Raw genomic sequence first — 25,241 nt, forward strand, 5'->3', positions numbered from 1 at the left:
TGCATGAGAAATGGTTCAATGTGGATTTTTAAATAAACTGTTTACATTCCAGTAATATTTCAGTACCTAAAACCTAATTTCCATTACAGTGTCTATAAAAAATAAATAACAACAACAAAAAAAAATACTGAAGAATTCCTGTCATTACCTTTAAAACACATGTGAAGGCCTCTGTTAGTTTCAGATTTTGTCTCTAATCTGCTGTGTCATGTGTCATTTTGTTTTTGGGCAGCTTCGCCACAAAAACGCCAAGCAAGCAATTTTTCCCCTGCTGGGTGTCTGCGCTCTGCTCGGCATTACCTGGGGCCTGGTCTTCTTCTCGTTCAGTAACCTGACCAACATTTCCCTCTACCTTTTCTGTCTCCTGAACTCACTGCAAGGTCTGTATATTATGTTTCATTCATTTAGTTCTTCTGTGCGTGTGTTTGTGTGTGTTCAATCAAAAATTACTACTAAATCTAACCAAAATAATAGAAAATAATTGTGGATTTTAACAAGTGAAATGAATGTAAACTTAATTTCATCGCAGTTTTTAAAAGGCCAAACATATTTATGCATGACTTCATTTAAATCAGCCGATTCTACAGGATCAGATCTGAACTTTTTTCAGATTTGGTGGTTTTAATATGAAATAACCACAAGTGACTCCCAAAATATGGGTTAGGGTTCCCTTGTGGTCACATCAGTTGGGTATGAGGGGTCTTTTGCAAGAATACTGTATGACATTATAAAAAGACTTTTATATTAGTCCTGTGATGGACTGGTAAGCAGTTCGGGGCATACCCTACCTGTCAAAGCTCAGATAAAATCCAGTCCCCCAGTGAATCTAAATTAGATATGTGGCTGAGAAAATAGATGGTTGAAATAAAAGTTGAAATGACCAGAAAATGCGCATTTAACCCTTTCGTGCATAGTAGTGACTACAGCGGACAGCTATTCGAAGGCTGTTTTCTTGTATTTGTGTCATTGTTGATGGTTTACTTGCACATTAACCACTACACTGGACACTGATGTGTCATGTCACTCCATACCCTGCCATGTTAAAAAAAAAAAAAAAGAAAAAATTACATGTTTAAAAAAATGAAGTTAAAAATGCACATAGAAATACAAAAATCATTTTATGCCTAAAAATAAATGAAAAAACTTAAGAAAAAAAATCCTGATTGAGAGTCATAATTCATGCATGAAAGGGTTAAAAATTATTTTACAGACACTAAAGAAAAGTCACACTTGTTAGTCTTAATGTTAGTATTATTTACAGTGGCTTGCAAAAGTATTCGGCCCCCTTGAACTTTTCCACATTTTGTCACATTACAGCCACAAACATGAATCAATTTTATTGGAATTCCACGTGAAAGACCAAAAATGTTTGGAATCATGTATGATTTTCGTTCCACTTCTCACGTGTGCACCACTTTGTGTTGGTCTTTCACATGGAATTCCAATAAAATTGATTCATGTTTGTGGCTGTAATGTGACAAAATGTGGAAAAGTTCAAGGGGGCCGAATACTTTTGCAAGCCACTGTACTATCAAATAGATGGTTCTATTTTTAGTAGATTTCAATACAACTGTTTCTGTTGGGGTGTGTTTTTGTTTTTTACAGCAATCTGACAATGTTGAAATATCAGGTTTATTGCATGATTTGTATTTCTGGCTCACTGTCCAAACCTCTATTTTACTCTCTCTCTTGCTCTCTCTTCTGTTTGCCTTGCAGGTTTTTTCATCTTCCTGTGGTTTGTATGTTCATTAAGAAAGCTTAAAAAATCAGCTGAAGCAACTTCCTCCAATAAGATGATCAACAGCAAATAACAAGAGTTCGAGAAGTGTGTTCATGGAATTTACTTTACTTTACGTTACTTTTTTGATTTATATGGCACTCTTCACAGGATAAAAAGCACAAAGTGCTTCACAATAATATAAAACACATAAACATAAAACAGTACAATCAAACATACAGTACAAATCTAATTAAAAGCTAGTCTAAATAAGTGAGTCCTAAGATGATGTTTAAAAGAATAAATAAAATCCCGGAGGGAGAGAATTCCACAACCTGGGGGCCACCACTCTAAAAGATCTATCACTTCTGGTTTTAAAACGTGTTTGGGGAACTACCAACAGCCTTTGATTAGATGATCTCAGGCTGCGAGAGGGAGTGGGAGGTTCTAAGAGATCAGAAATATAGGCAGGAGCGTCATGATTCAAAGCTTTAAAGTCAGTTTTTAAAAGGACAGTTTATGGACTTCCATAAACTGTTCAGCTCTACTGCTCAAAAGAGCAGTAGAGCTGAATATCATCAGCATAAAAGTCAGGGAACTGCCTAATTTCACATTATAATTTTGGCTTTAGATAGTCTGCATGTATAACCATGTACCATGTGTAATGAAATGGGATGAGGGATTTATCTTTCCAAGATATTATGTTTAGATAAGATGTTTATTCAAGTTTCTTTTCTTCTATGAAGGGCAATTCTGTGAAAGTTGTGAAATGGTGAAACTGAGAGAATAATTTCTGCAGAAAATCCTGATCTTACCTGATCTTTCTGTCCTGATTGGTCCTGGTTCATTGTCTGTCAAGTCATCTATTCTACTTTTATACAATGCATAAGGATCTGATCTTAGTTTTAGTTGTGTAGAGCTCTGACATTTGTAATTCTGATATTCTGGTATTGTTATCTAGATAATTACTGCACATTTTTATCATATTTTATGTGAAGTTTTTAAATATATCTTCAGGTGTGTCTTCTTACATATATAAAATGCATTTGTGAATACTTTCAGTACCATTTTGCTTATCTAAGCATGTATCTGTATCTGAGTTTACCAGAGGATATCATGTCAATATAAACATTAAAAACTGGAAATTGTGCAGCTTCATTCTATTTTTGCATCATGGCATCTTTGTGTGAGTATATTTGAGTTGACATACCTGATTTACAACATTTCACTGAAATGTTTATTTATGATTGCAGTCATTATATTGCTTGCTGATGTTTTAAACTATTTTACATGTAAAGATACTATTTCCAGCTGCAACTATAAAGACAAACCTTTAAAAGACTGACATATGAATACTGATTTTACAAGTGGTAAATGAAAAAGCCTGACTTTTAAAAAAGCTTTTCAAGTAGGGATGGTAATTGAGATGATTTTAGCAATTCCATTATTGCTATCAATTTGATACCAAGTCTCATTGGGTTCTCATTGACTCTGATTTGAGAGTCACCACCATCTCTAAGCAACATATCAAAGACACATTTGTGCAAATTAATTACATGCTGAGTGGTCAAATGTTTGTAAAAGTTGGAGGTATTTACCATCTGTTGTGATCAGTGTTGGGGTCATTGCTCAAAAGAAATAAGTAATGTATTACACATATAACACAGAAAACCTTTCTAAAAAGTAATGCAGTACGTTATCAAGCAAATTTGCCACTTATGGGATAAGGTTTATATTATATTATCTTATCTTACGGAATTATTTGGTTTGTGATTCTGATCTGAAACACACTGTCTCATAATTATCAGTTAATAATATAAACCTACAGGCTACAGTCCCACACACCAACACAAATCCCATCTTAATGAAGTCAGATATGATCTTTCTCTTATTATTTAGGTATAAACACAAATCTGACAGCACACAGCAAAAGATGAAAACCAGTGCAGAGACTTTAAAGTCATCACCACAGTGATTCTGTGTTGAAATATGAACAGGTAGAAATGGAGGTTGCAGCCTGACTGCTCATCATTGTTTTTGTTAGCTGTTAGAAGTTCAGAGTCTGACTGCTGAGCTGGGATCGGCATCTACTCAGCTTTAACATAACTCTGTGTTCTTGGCTAGCTTAGAGTTAGCACTCTGGCTGTGCACGTGCTCGCAAAGAGCCAAAGTTCAGTTATCAGTATAATGCAGTTGTTTGTGTCCTGGATGTAGTTTTCACTTTACCATTAGACTCTCGCTTTTGTACAATAAAAGTAAAAGTATTGTCAATATTCACGCTGCAAACTGAGCCAGCATTTTCCTCCTCCAGCACACAAACTCAGCCGAAATCAGATGATTGTTGTGCAAGTGCAAGTGGAATCGATAGGAAAGCAGGCTATTGACTCCAAGGAACTGAACTTCTGGGAACCAGTTCTCTACAAGAACCAGTTCTCAATCCCCATTCCTAACTCCAAGTCAAACTGTACTTCTCTATACATCTGTGCGTCTGTGTCACTTGGCTGGTGTAACTGATGACTGGTAACTAGTTTGATTTTAACATCCAGAGACCTCATGGAGGTTAAGCTACCACTGTGGCTGAATCACAACAATTCTGCAAAAATCAGTGGCTCATAATTCCTCAACAGCACTGTAAAAGACTCATTACCAGTTATTGCAAGTACTTGTTTACAGTTTTTACTGCTAAAGGTGGCCCAACCACTTAGTGGGTTTAAGAGGAAATCACTTTTTTTTTGCACAGGGCAATGTAGGTCTGGATTAATTTCCCCTTAATAATAAAAACTATCGTTTAGAAACTGCATTATGTATTTACTTGTATTATCTTTGAATAATACTAAAATTTTGTTTAATGATCTGAAACATTTAACTGTTACAAACATACAAAAAAAGTAAATCAGGTGGGCAAACACTTTGCCATACAACTGTATATGCTTTATCCAAAAGGAAAGTTTAAACGTAATCGTAAATTTAGGCGGGTGTCTGTACCACAGAAGCTGGGTAAAGTACTGACTTTTTAAGTAATGATTTAATTACTATTTGTTTGAAGGCCAATAGTGCCTTCAAACAGTGAGTATAGTCTAGGACTTTTTGGGGGAGTCTTGTAGGAATCAGGTATAATGGGCATGTTGATGGTTTGAAGGAAGTGATTGCTCAAAGGAACTATAAATACTACTACTAGTACTGAAAGTAGATGCATGTAGTGTTAAATCTGCGAGGTGAATCTTGAAGACGATTCTTGAAGATGATTCTCGGATATTCACCTCGCATCCAAGAGCATCTACAGTTCCTTTAAAAGCTGGATGTGGAGAGTCCCCTCTTTTCACACCTTAGCTCATGGGAGACACATGATTAATAGCGGGTCAATGATCCCCTTAAGGATACCACCCACTAGGGTTTAAATACTTTGGACTCCCCACCATACAGCCCATATTCAATTATAATGTTGTTTTAAAGCAATATTGAGTTGTGAACTTTGTTGTACTGTTACTGCACACATCACTGTACTATGAAACATTCCATTTTGATGGTACTGTATTATTGTATTATACACACGTGTGTGTGTGTGTGTCATGTATATATAATGCAGTAGTTAGCTCAGGTCCTCTACCAGAGGCCTGGGAGCTCGAGGGTCCCATGCATTAACTTTGCTACTCCTATGACTGCACTGTTCTGCATATAGATCTCAGATGCCGTTCCTGGGATGTGCTGGTAACGGTCACCAAGATTGCGATCACTGCCCCAACTACTCCAATTACCACGGGGACCACTGGTGCTTTCATTCTCCACTTCTGACAAAGATCAGTTGATTCAAATGAGCAGGGTTCAACTCAGGGCATTCAAGTACCCACACACATAAAACTGCAGCAGCACATGCAAAGCAGCCACTCACATTTGCATGATGTTTTCTTCATGAAAAATGTAAATTCAACAAGCCGCCCTAATAAAATGTAAATAAAATAAAATGTTTTTTCTCATGCTAAGCTTTCATGTAGAAATAATTCCATACTGAAACAGCACTGTAAATTGTTCTTATATCCTCTTATCTTCTTTGTGTCCACCCTAAAACCATGGTTACAATAAGGCATCTAGCGACATATGGCGTTATTTTTGTGCTACTATTCTGAGTGCAGGTAAAAAAAAAAAAATCAGGTGCAAGTGTTGTATTTTGAGGAGAAATTTATTTTGAGTGAAGAAAAGCTAAATTTGAGTGAACAAAATTCATTGCTGCGTGCAAAAAAATATATTTCACTGTTTGCTATTATCCATACAAACACACACACACAATAGCAGCACCTCTTGCTCAGTTTTTGCATTTGCGCTTGCTCGCAATGTATTGCTCGCGCTCTCAACATTTCTGCCCGTACATGTTCAACTCTTTCTGTACACCATTATATTTGTGCCATAAAACCAGCCAATCACAGACTTGGATGCAAAAAAGTCTGATTGTCTGTTTTGGTCTCCAATCAGCTCGAAATGACGAAAAGCAATATCCCAGAATGCATTTCGTCCAAAACTCAGTACAAAACACAGAGTGGCAGAGTTTGAAATATTACTCTTTCTGGGTCACAAAGTAAACTTTTAAGATATTTTCATGTGAGAATGGTGTTGTGTAAACTTCAAATATCTGCTTGATTTATCAAGACATCACATATTTGCAAAAGTGCTCTAATGTTTTCGGAGATGCCTGTTACCCACCAGCTGACCGCATAGCTGGACTGGCCATTGGGCATACCAGGCATTTGACCGGTGGGCCGATGGTGATTTTTCATTTTTATGTTTGTTTGTTTGTTTGTTTTTGTAACGGTTTATACAATGAAAGGTGGTGGATTAGCCAATTGGTCATGATCAACTCTGAGCTGGACCAATTACAATACATCTGCATTGAGGTGAAAAGGAAGCGATTTGTCCCGTACTTCAGCTAGAATGAAAAAAGGACACAAAGCTGGAGTTATTCTGTGTTTTTGCTGCACAGCTGCCTCTTCTCTCATTCTCTCCCCTCCCTCTCCTGTTGGTACTTCAATCATGAAACTGATCAATGATCAGCTGGTTGGCTTTTCTGCTGAAAGTCCCGTCTCTCTTTGTGCCAGAAAGAGGAAACCAGCGGATGTTTAAGCTTGATCAGCTGTTGTTAGAATATATTTAAAATGACTTTCTAGTATCAGCTGATGTTTGCTGGAGCCACAGCTGTAAAAGCTGCTGGCCATGTTATCGGTTTGGATATCTGGTGAGAGGGAAACATGAAGGTGATACATCATACATATATACCAACAAGACAGTGTACATAACTGTCACAACAGCGTTTGTTTTAGTTCAAAGGCTTTAAGGTTTTTCCTGTAATACCTGGTGGTGTAGTTGGCTGATTTTTTGTCCCAGTCCAGCCCTGGCTGATTGGGTGGTGAAGGCGCGGACTCCCGGCACTTTGTTTTAAAAACCCTTTTCGTTTCTTTCACTACTTGGGTTAAACACAATATATAAGTCACTTAGATAACTTCTAAATGGTAATGTTTTGTTTATACCTGGACCGTTTAATTTAATTCTGAAGTTTTGGAGAGCTGTAAGTCTGTTTTGAATTTCACCCGTCATATTATGAAAAGTTTTCCTCCTCAATTTAAATATTTTTTATGTTCGACTTAATTCAGAGTCAGCTGTTTAAATAAGAACAGAACATTTTACATCAGGGGATATTACAGCACACTTCGGGTGTGATTGTCCCCCATTATCCATCATTACATTCGTTGCAGAGAAACAAGCACAGGGCTCTCATTGATTTAGCGTATGGTGAATTATATATTTTCATTTACTTTACATTTGTTTTGTGTTGTGTGTCTTATTTTGAAATAAATATTTTTGCGTTACCATATCGACCAAAGAGCATTAAGGGGCAGAGAGGAGGATGTTACTCTCAATGTTGTTGGCACATTTCAGAAGGACACTGCTAATAAAGTTACACATTTACACAGTGAATTTGTATTGATTATTATATTTACACAATACCACAGTTTTTGTTTTGGTCGTATCATTTTATTTTGTTGTATTTATCTGTGAAATGTTAAGGCTGGTCCTTGAAAATATTGTCTGACATTAAGCCATTCCGTGACGCAAAAAAGGTTGGGGACCGCTGATCTAAGTGACTTATATATTATATGTTTAACTCGAGTAGTGGAAGACCATGGGGGGTTTGAAAACAATGTGCTGGGAGCTGCGCCTTGACCACCCGGTCAGCTAGTGGGTAACAGGCATCTCCAAAAATGTTAGAGCGCTTTTACAAATATGTGATATGATAAATCAAGCAGATATTTGAAGTTTACACAACACCATTCTCGCATGAAAATATCTTAAAAGTTTATTTTGTGATCCAGAAAGAGTAATATTTCAAACCCCACCACTCTGTGTTCCTCCGCCACTGCCTCGTTTGAGTTTTGGATGAAATGCATTCTGGGATATTGCTTTTCGTCATTTCAAGCTGATTGGAGACCAAAACAGCCAATCAAGTTTTTTGCATCCAAGTCTGTGATTGATTGGTTTTATGGCACAAATATAACGGTGTACAGAAAGAGTTGAATGTGCACGGGCAGAAATGTTGAGAGCGCAAGCAACAAAATGCGAGCGAGCGTGAATGCAAAAACTGAGCGAGAGGGGCTGCTATTGTGTGTGTGTATGGATAACAGCAAACAGTGAAATAAATTTTTTGCATGCAGCAATGAATTTTGTTCACTTAAATTTAGCTTTTCTTCGACCAAAATAAATTTCTCCTTAAAATGCAACACTTGCACCTGCAAATTTTTTTTTACGTGCGCTCAAAAGTTTTTTTTTAACCTGTGCTCAGAATAGTGGCACAGAAATAATGCTAATAATAATGTAGCTATTTAGATTGCTTTCGAAGGTAACGCCGTAAGACCGTTTTGCTAGTCCCCCCTTTGTTTTACAAGACCCCACCCCTGCACCCACACAAACACATCCTCCAACCACACACATCCATATTTTTGGATGTGTGAGTTTCAAACTCCATTGCAGTTTATTTCACATCTCAAACCTTTTTGTAAACAGTTAAATACATAAAAGTAAACTGCAATAAATTAAAGGTTGCAATAAAATAAACCACTAAACAAAGCATCTTTATGGTGTAATTATTTTATGTATTGTTTTTTTTTTTTTAAGAATATTTAACATTGCTATCAGTACATTAAAAAAGTAACTCTGTGCAAAATGGGTTAAAAACCATAAACAATTCTGGGATACTGTTTGTCCGTGATTTGAACCCAGGGAACAAATTGGGGCAGGATCAGCCTGATATTATTTGTATCCACTGTTTTTATAAAAAGCTAATATCGCCAAAATTTCATTATAAAAAATTGGATGACATCTCGGGGAGGCACACTGCCGTGAGTTCTCAGAAACTGGCTCCTTGAGCACAAGAAATGACAACATCACAGAACGCAAGTATGGCGAAGCTCGCAGCTCTCCAACGGGAGATTGAGAGACCAGTGTTGGACTGTAGAACTGCTTTGAAATTCATATGAGCTGTTCGCACTAAAGTAAAAAATAACATCACTTATGCGGATACCCCTTTGGCGCCAGCTGCAAGGCTGAACAAGCTGAACAAAACACCCTGATAACGACTGTGTTTAGTCTTTTCCTTCCCATTCCATGCAAGGCCACCTGGGTTGGCTGGAAGACTGTTTACTTAGCCTGGCAGGGCGAAGGACACTGTCTCAGCTGAACTATGGACACGCACACACATACATATACTGATACTGATAAGCACTCACCGACGCATCACCCTCCCTACCCCGGATCCAACGCCACCTCCAATGCTTACCTCCCCTCTGATGTGGACATCGGGTCAGCTGGAGGCGCAGTCGAAAGATTGCAGCGGTCCCAGATCAGATGTACACACTGGAACTCTTTCCCATGTTGCTTGTCTGTGTTTATTGTGCTATGGTGTGTTGATATCTGTGCATTCCTGTATTATCCTTTTGTGTTACACATTTCAATGTTTTTTTTTCCTCGCTACCTAGCCTGACATGTCTCCCCAATGTGATGTTTGTGTATTGTATGTACGGTCAGCAAGGTCTGTCATCTCGGTTGTGGGCAAAAGACCTGCAACTGACAAATAAAGGCTATCTCATCATCATCATCTCATTATAAGAAGTGTTTGTGAACTAAAAATCAGGAATGTGGGAGACTGTTTCTCCGTGATTTGGACAGCCCAGCGCATGCTCCCGATGCAGGAAAAACTATTTCTGTCAGGGATACCTACCTACCTTGGCACCGGCGTTGTGCAGGTGAAGCCAAAGGCAAGATAAGTTTAATCATATTTTCTAGTCTTTGGCTGGAAGGAAGCAAGCTGGTTTCTAAGCATATTTGGCAATGATTCGACTTCTGCTCTGTGTTTGTGTGGGACCCCCGTCAAAAACATGTCCATTATTATTTTAAATCCATACCCCCCCCACATACGCGCACCCACACACACAAACACTTTGGCAACCACTTCTATAATGTGTCAGAGTGTTGGCTGAGGTTTGCAATTTGAAAAGGACTGAGTATGTTTCAGAGCAGCATATTCCATTAATATTAACTGCAAGGGTCTGTGTATATGACATCTACTTCTAGAGTCAAGCATGAGTCTAATTATTTTTTATCAACAGCCTGAGGCCAAGTAAATTTGTCCAGCTCAAAAGCATATCATTTACTTTATTGTGGAAGTCAAAGCTCTGTAGTTTTCAGCTGTTTTGTTCCCCACACAGTTTCTATTGACCTACAATATTGAAAAAGAAAATTAAAAACTCAGATTCAGGATAAACTGACTTCGAAAACCATAACTTTGTGCTGAATATATGGACAGAATATATGTGCATTTTCCTGTATTTAGTTTAACACTTTTAATGTCCACATATTTTTACTACAGACTTAGTGGCACAGAAGAGTGTAAATTCAGATACTGTAGCCTTTTGTCAGTTGACACTGCCTCTTCCTTTTTGACAGTGTAATTTACATATTGTCATGCCAACCTCAAAATAAACTGTAAATGCAAACATTACAGCTGAATATGCTTAGTCATTTGTTTTTTTGCTGTTGAGGCTTCCTGTATTCTTTTCAGATGAAATCATTTGTACAGCAACTCAGCAACAGACAAAAGGTAGGCTATGCTTTTTTAATGATACACACATATACATACATGCACGAATAATGTTAATGTAAATAACTTAAACCATTTCATTATTATGTCTCATGAATTGTTTTAGAGACGTATATAATTTGAATGTAAAGCAGAGAGGTTTTGTTTGCTTGTTTATTTTTTAATCTTAATAAATCTTCTTAACCCTACAGGATGAAGTGGTGGATCTTATTTTGTCTGGTGTTTTTTGTGTATCTTGACATTTTCTCTCAGAACTTTCCAGAAATTTCTGTAAATGGTAAGTGAGATAATATACATTTTTAACTTTGTTTATATCACAGCAAAACATGTAATAGCCGCACTGGTCCACCATCGGATGTCATGTTTTGCTTCTGCTAAGCATGAAATGGATACACATGTTTAAGAGGGTGCTATTCTATTTCAAGTCAACGTGAAAATAGTCATGGCAAAAATAGACATTGCTAACATTGCTAACATGTCTCTTTTAGATGTATTTACATGTAACATGTAAATACATCTTAGCCATCCAGCGTAAATATTTCTGGTATAGAAGGAGCAAGGAATGAGCCTCATGCCTTTCTTGTTCACTAGTGACTTGATGCCTTTAAATATAGTATCTCCCCCTGCTAGTACTTAAGCAGGACTGTCTATTTCTTGCTTATGATAAACAAAGTAGGCCATCCACACTATTGACCAGCGTGTTTATTACCCGTTTATATGGGGTTGGTTTTGAATATGAACGGGGTAGAAATTTTATGCTTGTTAAAAATATTAACAGATCAAGGTGCTATAAATACTGTAAAGACATCAAAATAGTCTACAGAACTCATACGTTCCATAACGTTGCAAGACTCCCCACCCTCAACTATACTCAATGCATAGCAGACCCTCATCCTTGGAGCTGCTTTAGCACAATCAGATATTTCTCACCTGTGATAATTTATCGAGAAATTTAACAGACTTTATTGTTCATGTCTAAGTAAGACTGCCCTTCTTAAAGTAAGTGGGTTGCTGCAGCTCACTTGCATTAAAAGCTACAGATACTGAAAGAGCTGCTTTGATCTTATGTGGGCTGGACCAGTGAAAACCAGTGAAATTTAACTCTATAAGTTATTTACTTTAGTGTAGCATTAATGGCTATGGGGGGCATCCTAATCAGTAGGAAAAGATGTAAAAAATATGAAAATACAATTAAATGTCTGAAATTTCTCTTCTACTTAACATTTTCCAAAGCTATCCAGTGGGCTTTATTGGAGTCTTTGCAAGATTGATTTTGCCAGCTCTAGCAGCTGGAGTTAGTGATGTGTCTGGTTCCGCTGACAGGTATCCCAGCACAGTGACTGTTGGGTGCAGACACTCAATCTGCAAGCCCAAGTATTGTTGGGAATGATACTAAACCCCAAGTTGTTCCATGGAGAACTGTGAAATGTTAAAAAGTGTAAAACAAAATGCTTGTAAGTAGCCCTTTGAGCTGAACTTTGGAATATTCTGGGGACTTGTGTGGTTCTTAACTTGTTAAAAGGGGTCTTAATATTTTTATTTCATTTTACTCTACAGCGAGCCCTGATGCTGAGAAATGTATGAAATATAAAGTCAACCTTTCAGGAACTGGAGGCTATGCAAACACTATCAAGTAAATATTTTCAGTCTTTTCACAGAAAAGATTTCTTTTCTTATTAATTCGTAAGTAATTTGAAAAAAGCTGCATAGAAATGTGATTAATTTCTGATTTAAAGCTAAGTTACTCTATGTTATGGAATTAATGAAAGAGTATAAATCAAAATCAGAATCAGAATCAGAATACTTTATTAATCCCTGGGGGAAATTATTTTTTGTTACAGTGCTCCATTATAAACCAACATTAAGACAAGACAGACAATACGCTAACTAAGAATAGTACAATATATACATATATATACATACATAAGTCACTCATAAATAAATAAATAGCTGGAAAAGAAACGTGTATTTGTAGCAGTAACCAGTGTGTTAAGTGGATGCGTTGTACAGGGAGATGGCCACAGGCAGGAAAGATCTCCTGTGTCGTTCAGTGGTGCTTTTCGGTAATCTCAGTCTCTCACTGAACGAGCTCCTGTGACTGACCAGCATGTCATGGAGTGGGTGGGAGGTGTTATCCAACATTGTCTTTATCTTGGACAGCATCCGCCTCTCCGACACCACCTTGAGGGAGTCCAGCTCCATCCCCACAACATTACTGGCCTTACGGATTAGTTTATTAAGTCTGTTGGCATCTGCGACCCTCAGCCTGCTCCCCCAGCATGCAACAGCATAGAGGATCGCACTGGCCACAACAGACTCATAGAAAATCCTGAGCATTTTCTGGCAGATGTTGAAGGACCTCAGTCGCCTCAAAAAATAGAGACGACTCTGGCCCTTCCTGTAAAGTGCAGTGGTGTTTTTAGCCCAGTCCAGTTTAGTGTCAATGTGTACTCCAAGGTATTTATAGTCCTCCACAATGTCAAAATGGCACATGATCTTTTTTTTTTTTGTCTTTTTCCACAAGGGACTTGGAGAACATAGAAAAGACTCTTGAGAACATAAATGTAAATGCAACTATATCGATATCATTTGGAAATATTGTGGCTCTCCTGTTTATACCGACTGCTCCCTTCAAAAGCCTTACACTTTATGCCAGTGACAGCCAAGTAAGAAAAAGTCAAAATCTCATTGGCTTTTATACTTACTTCCAGATTTCCAATAATATCAACATCACCACTGTGGTCTATGCAGAAATATCTCAGCAACATCTAAATAAAATAGCTCTAAATTATGTACAGCTATGCCTTAGCGTTCAGCTTTTCACCACAAGCAAGTAATATTATTTCCTCGTATTTGTCACAAATATTTTTTAAAAATATCTAAAACAGACATAAAGCTTCTCTTTCTGTTTGTTACAATATAATAGGCAGGCTTGAAGAATGTCTCCAATACGACAGTCAGTGTTGAACTCCCGGAAGAACTGAACCTTGGACCAACGAACATGATTGTGTTCTCCAACCTTAAGCTCCCTGAAACAAACAAGGTCAGAAACTACACTACTAGGTTCTCGAATGAGAGGTGAAACACACACACACACACACACACACACACACATATATATATATTATATATATATATTATATATATTGCGCCTTTTGAGTGAGGCGATGCTGAACGATAGGCTATAGGCTAAAAGCTAACTAGAACAACAATACGTCGCTCAAGTGGAACAGCGAAGTGCAATTACGAAAGCTAAGGGGATGTCACATGATTCGGAAGGCATTGTGGGCATTGTAGGCTCAGCCAATCAGAGCCAGTGGATTTCGTTACAAGGGCATTTTGCCGTAACACGGGCAGAAATATTGCTGTTCAGTACCTTCGTAAATTGAATTTTTTGTTAAATGGGGTATTCGTAAATCGGGGTTCCACTGAATTTTTTTTTAATGAATAATTGGTTAATTATCTTGTTAATAATTTTACCTCCTCACGATTCTGGATAGTGTAGCTCCATGTGAAAACTAAGGCCTCAAATCAGAAGTACCTGACTCCGTGGTATAATTCTCAAACGCGTAGCCTAAAGCAGCTAACTCGTAAGCTGGAGAGGAAATGGCGTGTCACAAATTTAGAGGATCATCATGTAGCCTGGAGAAATAGTTTGCTGCTTTATAAGAAAGCCTTCTGCAAAGCCAGAACATCTTACTATTCGTCACTGATTGAAGAAAATAAGAACAACCCCAGGTTTCTCTTCAGCACTGAAGCCAGGCTGACAAAAAAGTAAGAGCTCTATTGAGCCAACCATCCCTTTAACGTTAACTAGTAATGACTTCATGAAAAATTACCAATAATCATCCCACAGCTGTAATATTATCTACAGCTACTTTCAGTACCATTGATATTCATTTAGAGTCTTTTTCTCCAATTGATCTTTCTGAGTTAACTTCAATAATTACTTCCTCCAAACCATCAACGTGTCTTTTAGACCCCATTCCTACAAAACTGCTCAAAGAAGTCCTGCCATTAATTAATGCTTCAATCTTAAATATGATCAACCTATCTCTAATAATCGGCTATGTACCACAGGCCTTAAAGGTGGCTGTAGTTAAACCTTTACTCAAAAAGCCATCTCTAGACCCAGCAGTCTTAGCTAATTATAGGCCAATCTCCAACCTTCCTTTCATATCAAACATCCTTGAAATAGTAGTTGTCAAACAGCTAACAGATCATCTGCAGAGGAATGGCTCATTTGAAGAGTTTCAGTCAGGTTTCAGAGCTCATCACAGCACAGAAACAGCTTTAGTGAAGGTTACAAATGATCTTCTTATGGCCTCTGACAGTGGACTCATCTCTGTGCTTGTCCTGCTAGACCTCAGTGCAGCGTTCGATACTGTTGACCATAATATCCTATTAGAACATGCTGTAGGTATTACAGGTACTGTGCGGCAGTGGTTTTTATCATATCTATCTAATAGACTCCAGTTTGTACATGTAAATGGAGAGTCCTCTTCACACACTAAGGTCAATTATGGTGTTCCACAGGGTTCAGTGCTAGGACCAATTCTGTTTACATTATACATGCTTCCCTTAGGCAGTATCATTAGAAGACATAGCATAAATTTTCACTGCTACGCTGATGACACCCAACACTATCTGTCCATGAAGGAAGGTAACACACACCAATTAGTTAAACTGCAGGAATGTCTTAAAGACATAAAGACCTGGATGGCCGCCAACTTTCTGCTTCTTAACTCAGATAAAACTGAGGTTATTGTACTCGGCCCTGAAAAACTTAGAAACATGGTATCTAACCAGATTCTTACTCTGGATGGCATTACCTTGGCCTCCAGTAACACTGTGAGGAACCTTGGAGTCATTTTTCTACCACAACATGTCCTTCAACGCACATATTAAACAAATATGTAAGACTGCTTTCTTCCATTTGTGCAACATCTCTAAAATTAGAAATACCCTGTCTCAGAGTGACGCTGAAAAACTAGTTCATGCATTTATTACTTCCAGGCTGGACGACTGTAATTCATTTTTATCAGGATGCTCAAAAAACTTGCTAAAACGCCTTCAGTTAATCCAAAATGCTGCAGCAAGAGTCCTGACAGGGACTAGAAAGAGAGAGCAGATTTCTCCTTCATTGGCTTCCTGTTAAATCCAGAATTGAATTCAAAATCCTCCTCCTCACATACAAGGTCTTAAATAATCAGGCCCCATCATATCTTAATGACCTTGTAGTACCATATCACCCTATTAGAGCACTTCGCTCTCACACTGCAGGCCTACTTGTTGTTCCTAGAGTATTTAAAAGTAGAATGGGAGGCAGAGCCTTCAGTTTTCAGGTCCCTCTTCTGTGGAACCAGCTTCCAGTTTGGATTCGGGAGACAGACACTATCTCTACTTTTAAGATTAGGCATAAAACTTTCCTTTTTGCTAAAGCATATAGTTAGGGCTGGACCAGGTGACCCTGAATCCTCCCTTAGTTATGCTGCAATAGACGTAGGCTGCCGGGGGATTCCCATGATGCATTGAGTTTTTCCTTTCCAGTCACCTTTCTCACTCACAATGTGTTAATAGACCTCTCTTCATTGAATCATACCTGTTATTAATCTCTGGCTCTCTTCCACAGCATGTCTTTCATCCTGTCTTCCTTCTCTCACCCCAACAAGTCGTAGCAGATGGCCCCGCCCCTCCCTGAGCCTGGTTCTGCCGGAGGTTTCTTCCTGTTAAAAGGGAGTTTTTCCTTCCCACTGTCGCCAAAGTGCTTGCTCATAGGGGGTCATATGATTGTTGGGTTTTTCTCTGTATCTATTATCGTACGGTCTATTGTACAATATAAAGCGCCTTGAGGTGAATGTTGTTGTGATTTGGCGCTATATAAATAAAATTGAATTTAATTGAGTTAAAAAGCTAAAAGTGCACGGATTGATTCTTAAAAAAATAAGATAAAATTTTCAGAACAGTAAAAGTTGGTCACCATGTTCATATATTATGCAGACCAAAATGTTTTAGAAAGAGGAAGGGGTACTCAACCACAGTGTTCTGTAAGTAGTTTGCCATTTGCAAAATGTAAATCAAAAATGTAAATAATACAGATTTAGAGATAACCAGGTAGGTACATCAGGAAATAATGTTTTTACTAAGATGTAAATGACTTTCACTACACATTAACTGTCTCACTGGGTTGCTTTTTTTCCTTTCAGACAGTCAGGACAGTGAGAAAATATTACATAAATTGTACTGGAGAAACAGTCAAACCAACTGACCAAAGTTTTGCATTGTAGAGTGATCCTGGAGCCTTATTTGAAGTTTATGATAGAAGAATGACAATCCTGAGTGTGAAGGGCAAGAACATATCGGGACTTCGGCAACCTGTCAACATCACCATGAAATTTAACAAGAATATAATTGTAATTACAATTTAATTGTTTATTCCACTATTTTTCTCAATGGTTTTATATCATTGTTAGTTAACACAACACAAAATAACTGTGTATTTTGATGTATGAAATATTACTGTAAAAATGTAGTATTTTTTTATATATATATATATAGTAATAATATTTAATATAGTTAATATTTAGTTACATGTAAAAGTAGAAGTGTAGATTTTATCAGTAAACATAAGTAGAAATATATAGATGTATAATATTAACCAGATATAAACATACATTTTGTTTGTTTCTTTCTTTCTTTCTTTTTGTCTTAGCAACCCCAGACACCCTCCTGTCATTTCTTAAATTTTTCAACAAACAGTGAGTAACCAAGCATGACATTTCTCTGGTTTCACTCACCATTATAGATTTCTGAATGAGCTGATGTAATTGAAATGTGGCAGCATCTCATTCATCTCTTTGACTTTGACTTCAGATTTTAGTACAGATGGCTGCCACACCATTTGGACACATGATCAGAGTAATGTCATATGTTCCTGTGACCATTTCACATACTTCGGTGTGCTCATGGTAGGTAGGATTGTTTGTTTGTTTGTGTTTCAGTATACAAAATGTCATGCCATATCTTGAGAACTAAGGAACCTTTCTTCAACAAAATACAGTCATAAAATTGCACAAAGAAGTTAATCCATCTCTTCATTTGCCATCTGCATCTTGGGTTTCTATAAAATTTTCCATCCAATTTGCTCTAAAGGTGGCAGATCCATTTCTGGATGTAGTATGTGTAGTGTCATGTTTGAGATCTATTGCTAAATTCAGCCCTGTGTTCTTTATAAACAGTGTTGGGACTAACGCGTTATTAAGTAAAGCGTTACAGTAACTACGTTATTATTGTTGTAACAAGCACAGTAACTAGTTATTATGCCAAAATCAGGAACGTGTTAATCGTTACTGGGATTTAGATAGGGTCGTTATTCGTTACTACGTGTGGTGGCATCACGGAGCTTCCACAGATTCAGTAATATTAGCAAGTGGTGGAGGCCAGCAGGTGGATGAGGGAAAGGGGACGCAGGAGGAAGAGACAGCCGAGGCGGCCACCGGTCTGAGTGTCAGGTGAGCTGAACTTCAGGTAAGAAGTTATGACCTGCAGTCTATCTGGGTCAGATATAAACCAAGTTTAAGGGTAGTTTATTTTCGTTATGCTGACTTTTTCATCCTCAGTACTAGGACGAGGAGTTTCTATACAGCTGGGCGGCATGCTATGATGTTACTGAGCTGAAAAGGAACACAGTTTGTCCTGGACTTCAGCTACAATGAAAAAGACACAAAGCTGAATTTATTCTGTGTCTTTGCTGCACAGCTGCCTCTTCTTCTCTCATTCTCTCTCCCTCCCTCTCCTGTTTCTACTTCAATCATGAAACTGATCAATTATCAGCTGATCGGCTTTTCTCTCTTGTTTGTTTATCGCCCACTTTGCGCCCGAAAGAAGAAACCAGCGGATGTCGCGTTAAACAACAGCAGCATGTTTAAGCTTGGTCAGCTCTTGTTAGAATTTATTTAATATTACTTTCTAGTATCAGCTGAGGTTTGATGGAGCCACAGCTGTAAAAGCTGCTGGGTCATGATATCGGTTTGGATATGTGGTGAGAGGGAAACATGAAGATGAAACCAGGAGATGTTCTTACTGAATCATCAGAGCTGAACAGGTGAGGGAGAAACAGGTTTACCTTATAGGTGACATGAATGAGTTGAAGGGAAGTTATGAACTGTTTCTGAGAGACAAATAACACCAGGATCATTTGTAGCTGACAGCTGGTAACTGTGCAGGGGCGGGTCTAGCAGAGTTTTGCCAGGGGGGCCAGGTAGGGCATTAACAGGGAGAGGGGGGGGGGCACAAAGAAATACTTTTCTTTCTTATTCTCATTTAAAATGTGTCGCTTTTAAAAAATAATTATCTGAATCTTACATCAAATGATTGATAGATTGATACATATATACCATGAAAACAGTGTACATCACTGTCACAACAGTGTTTGCTTTCATTCAAAGGCTTTATGAGTTTTCCTATAATGGTGGGCCGGTCAAAACACCCGGCCGATTTTTTGTCCCATCAATTTTTTTTTTTTTTTTTTTTTTGCTAGGAGTTTTAGAGCCCTATTAGTTAGGTTGCTTATTCTTTAAAATACCAGAATAGGGAGGATGGAGTAGGTTTAAGTTTATTAGATTGATCAGTATTGCTGAACTATTTTTTTTAACTTGAGTATGAACTTATACAAAGAGCAGCAAGATATCGGATTCATATCGGTATCAGCAGATATCCAAATTTATGATATTGGTATCGGTATCGGACATGAAAAAGTGGTATCGTGCCATCTCTAATAGAAATACACCATTATACAGTACACAAATCCTCTCTTGTTAAGCAAAAGACTGTAATTAATGTCCACAGCATACTTCTACCACTAGATGGCAGAAATGGTACAAAAAAACAAAGACAGAAAAAACAGAATAATTGTAAAGTTCCATGCAAAGTATTTACCCCCAAAAGTTTCATTTTAAAGAATTAAAAGTTAAATTATTTATAGTATACTTACTGTGAGGTTATTATTACTGACACATTAACGTAAAATTAGCAGTGTTGTGTTTAAACTAGCAGAGGTGAAACCGATTTAATGTGCCAGTACGTATTCAATTTTAAATGCCTATTGTTACAACAGCACCTATTAACTACATTAAAAAATACTAATGTATAACAAATAAAAACAGCACAAGTTAGAGATAGTAAAGGTAAACATCTGGCGAATTAAAAACTGTTAAATGTCATCTTAAAAAAATGTACCATGAAGTTGAGGATTTGTATATCTTTTATATACAGGATAAGTAAAACTTAAAATATCCGTCCTGCTAATAATGTGACAAGATAGCATGAATATGTATTTCTCTACAGGTTTCTGCTTCGTCTGGGGGGGATGCTGTTCTTTCAAAAAAAGACATGGAAATACTATCATACATTACAATAATTGGCTGTAGCTTTTCTCTTGCTGCCCTGGTCATCACCATTTTACTTTTCATCACAAACAGGTAATTTATTCTTCTCTGGTTGTATTTTCCAAACTCTAATTATTTTTTCCCTTTTCAGGATCTGAAATGAGTAAATTCCACCTTGTATTTATTATTATTTACTATATATTTACTTCCATTTTCTGGCACATTTGTGCACCAATGTGTTTCTTTTTTTGCTCCTTCCCATTTTTTTTTCCTTTTTTGTCAATTTTTTCCCCACCATCTGTGTTTTGCAAAGGTCATCTTTTTTCATTCTTTTGTAAAATTTTAATTTAAAGATAAAGATATGACTGATAGAAAGTTATTTACAACAGATCCCTTCTTCTCTGTCCAACAGGACACTCAGAGAAGATCTTTCTATGAACATTCACATCAATCTCGTCATCGCCCTGATCCTCCTCAACCTGCACTTCCTGCCCAGTCAGGCAGTGGCAGCACACCCCTCCACTTGGCTCTGTTTCTACATGGCTCTTGCCCTTCACTACTCCCTGTTGGCCACTTTCACCTGGATGGCCTTGGAGGGGTTCCACCTCTACCTTCTCTTAGTCAAAATCTTCAACATTTCTGTCAGCAGATACATTCTCAAACTCAGTGTGGTGGGATGGGGTAAGTGGAATCCTTCAAACAGGAAGCGGTGGTTATTAGCAGTGTTGGGCAAGTTACTTTGAAAAAGTAATTAATTATAGTTACTAGTTACTTCTTCAAAAATGTAACTGACTCAGTTACTTAGTTACAAGATCCTAAAAGTAATTAATTACATGAAAAGTAACTATTAAGTCACTTTAAAAAAAATGTTTAACCCTCTGGGGTCCAGGGTATAATGGCCATTTTTTAACCACTTTTAATTTTACCTCTACATTTGACCTTTAAAAATGATTTATTTTACTTTGTCTGGTATCATTCTTTTCAGCACAACCTCACGTCTGAATTTACAGTTATGTTTTCATTTTGACATTCTGTATTAAAACAATTGATCTATAATCAGACAAAAAAAACATAAAATCTGAGTAGAAAGTTATATTTTTTACTGCAGCAACCACAAACATGTTTAATGAATCATATTTCAGAACTTTAAATGCAAATATAAATGATCAATTTTAAAATCCTATGCACAAGTTTTGCCAACAACAAAGTTATCTGCTGCAATTTACCTTTTACCCTCTTTTTAAAAAAAAAACACATTTCAAACTGTTGACATAACAATCAGCTGTTCTGCATTAAATAAGATTCCACACAAATTATTTGTGCCACTCCAAAAAAAATAATTTCTCTCCACTATAAAGGAGAACATCACAGCCTGATACCTGCAGGTCTGACAGCAGCAGGTGTATCACTCCTTTTTCTACCTGGCGCCTCATTGTTCTGACACACAACACAAAACTATCTACAACACTACACACTAACTACACAAGACAACACATTAACTACACACTCCAAACATGCTGAAGGTCACAAATCTCTCACATCTCAAAACTCGCTCTCTCTCGTTTTCTGCTGTTTCTCTCTCGCTCTTTCTCGCAGTCACTCCTAAAACTTCCCCCTCTTCCTAAACAACCAAATGTCATGTTGCCATATCATTTTTGATTGGTCGACATGGTGCATTTTTTCACCAACACGAATGGGCTGTTTTCTGTTTTATTTTTTGGTCATAAGCAGAGAGTGCTTGCTAGCGCTGTCCTTAGACAGTAAACGTGACGAAACTATTGAGGAAAAAACGCCGCGTATATATTGATTATCATGACTCTGGTTTTACGTGGCCTATCAACACAACTGGTATATATCACCTTGTTGCTTTGTCACCTTGAAGTGGTCATATGATTGGCTTACCACGATTACTTTATTCCTCCTTAGTCAAACAGCAGCACTCATGCGAAAGTTTGCCCCCTTAGCTCCAGGTGTTGTGCCAAAAAGTGATTGTGATTGCCATCCGCCGGAGCGCGCACAGCTGCTGAAAGCTGTAGCGCCCAGATTACTTATGTGCGGTAAGCTGAACACAGCTTCAGCTGTCTGTTTGTTGAAAAATAATAACGCGACAGCACAGCATTTTCTTGTTAGTAACCGTAACTGCATTGTAATGATAGAAATAGTAATCAGTAATTAGATTACTTGTAACTTAAAAACGTAACGCCGTTAGTAACGCCGTTACTTGTGATGCCATTATTCGCATCACTGGTTATTAGTCAGCAAACTTCAGAGTGACTAATCGATTCTTGTGTTTCAGGTGTTCCTGCAGTGATTGTGTCAGTGCTGGTGATCATAGACAGAGGCTTTTATGGCCATGTCCTTCTAGACAAGTCAAACCATGATGACACTAAAATGTAAGGAAAACCTTTTAAAGGGTGTAAAATTAGGAATTATAATTAATGTTGACTTATTAACTGTTTTGGATGTGTATTAGAGATTCAATATATATTTCAATGTTTTAAATTGTCTTGTACAGCACTTTGGTCAACGCTCCTGTTGTAATTAAATGTGCTAATGTGCTATATAAATAAACTATAACTATAAGTTAACAAGTTGAAAAAAATATTAAGCAATGCTGAGGCACTGAGTCATCTATATACACTCAACAAAAATATAAACGGGTAAGATGAAATCACTGTCTGTTTCCTTTCTTTGTAGATGCTATATATCTAATGAAATAGTGAAGGCGGTCACTACTACTGGACTGTTCACCATGGTGTTCCTCTTTAACATGACCATGTTTATGGTGACAGTCAAGCGTGTTTTGAATGTTGGGTATAACAAAGAGGTATGAGTTATTCTTGCAATCTTTTTTAAATGAACATTAACCATTGATATTTCCAATAATTAGACACTGAAGAACAGCTTTTGTTCATACACAATTCAAGGCCTCTGTTAGCTTCAGATTGTCAATAACCTGCTGTGTCATATGTCATTGTGTTTTTGACAAATTAGTTTGGGCAGCTTCACCATAAACAGGTCAGGAAAGCAATTTGCGCCCTGCTGGGTGTCAGCGTTCTGCTTGGGATTACCTGGGGCCTGGTTTTCTTCTCATTTGGTTACCTGACCACTGTTGCCCTCTACCTCTTCTGTGTTCTGAACTCCCTGCAAGGTCAGTATAGTTTGCTCCTATTCATTTATCTCACTTCTTTAACGACTTCGGTCACTGTGAGTGCTGAAGCTGGCATTTTTAACATGCATATGCAGCGCCAGGGTAACAATGCATTAAACAACAGCCATTTGGCTGCTGTTTATGCTATATATGGTATTTTTTACAAAATCATATGTTGGGGTCTTATTTTAGGTTTATGAAACCTGTTTATGCTCATAAACAGTTAATAACAAGAATGTAAACTTTTTTATAGGCCAGTTTGGGAATGTTACAGTGTTGGGATTGAATGAGTGATGCATAATGTTAATATACATCCTTATACTTGGGGCAGATTTTTGACATTACTGTTATATACTCTGTATGAAACTGTAATGTCTGAAAGAGTTGAATATCAGTTTCGTTTGCATGATTTGTACTTCTTGTACACAGCCTAAACCTATTTCACCGTTTCTCCCCCTGTATGCTGTGCAGGGTTCTTCATCTTCCTGTGGTTTGTGAAGTCACTGAGAAAGGGTAAAAGCTCTGCCCCTAAGATAAGCAGTGAAGCAACTTCCCCCAACAGAAAGCTTAACAAAAACTAACAGCTCAAGAACTGAGTTGTTGGAATTTTTGTCTGATATTATTATTTCTGCCTTAGGTTGTTTACAGCGACTGATTTTTAAATTATTTAAATGAATGTGATATTTGTGAAATTTTTAAAGGCACTATTTAAATGTTATGTTTGATGCTTTGTGATTATAACAGACTATACATCCAGTGTAAAATAGGGCACTTCTGGGAGTGAAAGTAGAAAATGCTGATATGATGCATCTTCATTCATTTTGTGTGTGAACCAACTGCCATTGGTTTCAGTAGCCTGAGTAATTTTGATATTATCATGCAGATTACACCATCACTGTTGTGTTTTGCTGTATACTTATATCCTATTTCATGTGATATTTGAAATATCTTTCCTATATCTTCTTATCACATGTATAAAATAAAATATATGAATCCTTTCAATAAAATCATGTATATTTGAACCTCTATTTGCACACATTGTGAGTTGCATACATTCACATTTCACTAAAATCTGTGTTTATGAATGCAGTCATATTGCTGCCTGATGTTTTGAACTATTGAACATGTAAAATTAACATTTCCAACTGCAGCTATAAAGACAGAACCTTCTTTAACAGGCTGAAATTTAAATATGACTGTTATGTAAGTGGCTAAAGTAAATAGCTTTTATCAAAAGATAGTCCAAGTTTAAACTATACTCATTCTGTACACATTGGTGTTTCTGCCTCAGGTCACTGGTGTAGTTGATGATAGGGAGTTGGTTTAACCACATTCAGGTCTCTAAAAGCATCACTTACTCTAAAATTGTCCGGACATTAAACTCAGCCTACGGTAACCAGATGCCAAGAAATAAAGCTCCTACAATAATACAGTAAACAGAGAAAAGCCCAACAATCACATGACACCCTATGAGCATAATAACTAATGATTAAATGCAGAGACGTGTATAAACACGTAGTGAATGAAAAGGGTGGCTGAAGAAAAAGCACTCACTGATGTGCTGTTTGAGTGAGTCAAGATATTTAACAGTAACAGCTTTGAAAGTTATAACACATGGTGACACAAGGTATATGTCAAGCTTTTATAAACACTGGAATAAGTGTCTATATGACTACCGCCCAGTAGCCCTCACCCCCATCATCACAAAGTGCTGCTAGTCCTAGCACACTTCAAATTCTGTCTCCCCCCCACCGTGGACCCCCACCAATTTGCATACCGTCAGAACAGGAACTCAGAGGATGCAGTCTCCATCGCACTGCACTCTGTCCTATCACACCTGGACAACAA

The 25,241-nt window shown here is 37.4% G+C and overlaps 1 protein-coding gene across 1 annotated transcript; it reads left to right on the top strand.

Annotated features, from left to right (window-relative positions):
- The first annotated feature begins 10,829 nt into the window (after window positions 1-10,829).
- LOC146393183 (adhesion G-protein coupled receptor G1-like) lies at window positions 10,830-24,404 on the top strand. Its single transcript, XM_084927509.1, has 14 exons — window positions 10,830-10,856; window positions 11,048-11,133; window positions 12,414-12,489; window positions 13,381-13,522; window positions 13,783-13,899; window positions 17,144-17,269; window positions 17,569-17,614; window positions 17,730-17,824; window positions 20,202-20,335; window positions 20,655-20,923; window positions 22,539-22,635; window positions 22,940-23,069; window positions 23,237-23,393; window positions 23,865-24,404. The coding sequence occupies exons 2-14, from the start codon at window positions 11,049-11,051 to the stop codon at window positions 23,972-23,974; spliced, it is 1,584 nt and encodes a 527-aa protein (XP_084783635.1). The 5' UTR covers window positions 10,830-10,856; window position 11,048; the 3' UTR covers window positions 23,975-24,404.
- Window positions 24,405-25,241: the final 837 nt, after the last annotated feature.

Source organism: Perissodus microlepis, chromosome 1 (assembly GCF_051167445.1).
Source record: "Perissodus microlepis isolate ML-2025 ecotype Zambia chromosome 1, ASM5116744v1, whole genome shotgun sequence".
Classification (NCBI taxonomy): Eukaryota; Metazoa; Chordata; class Actinopteri; order Cichliformes; family Cichlidae; genus Perissodus; species Perissodus microlepis.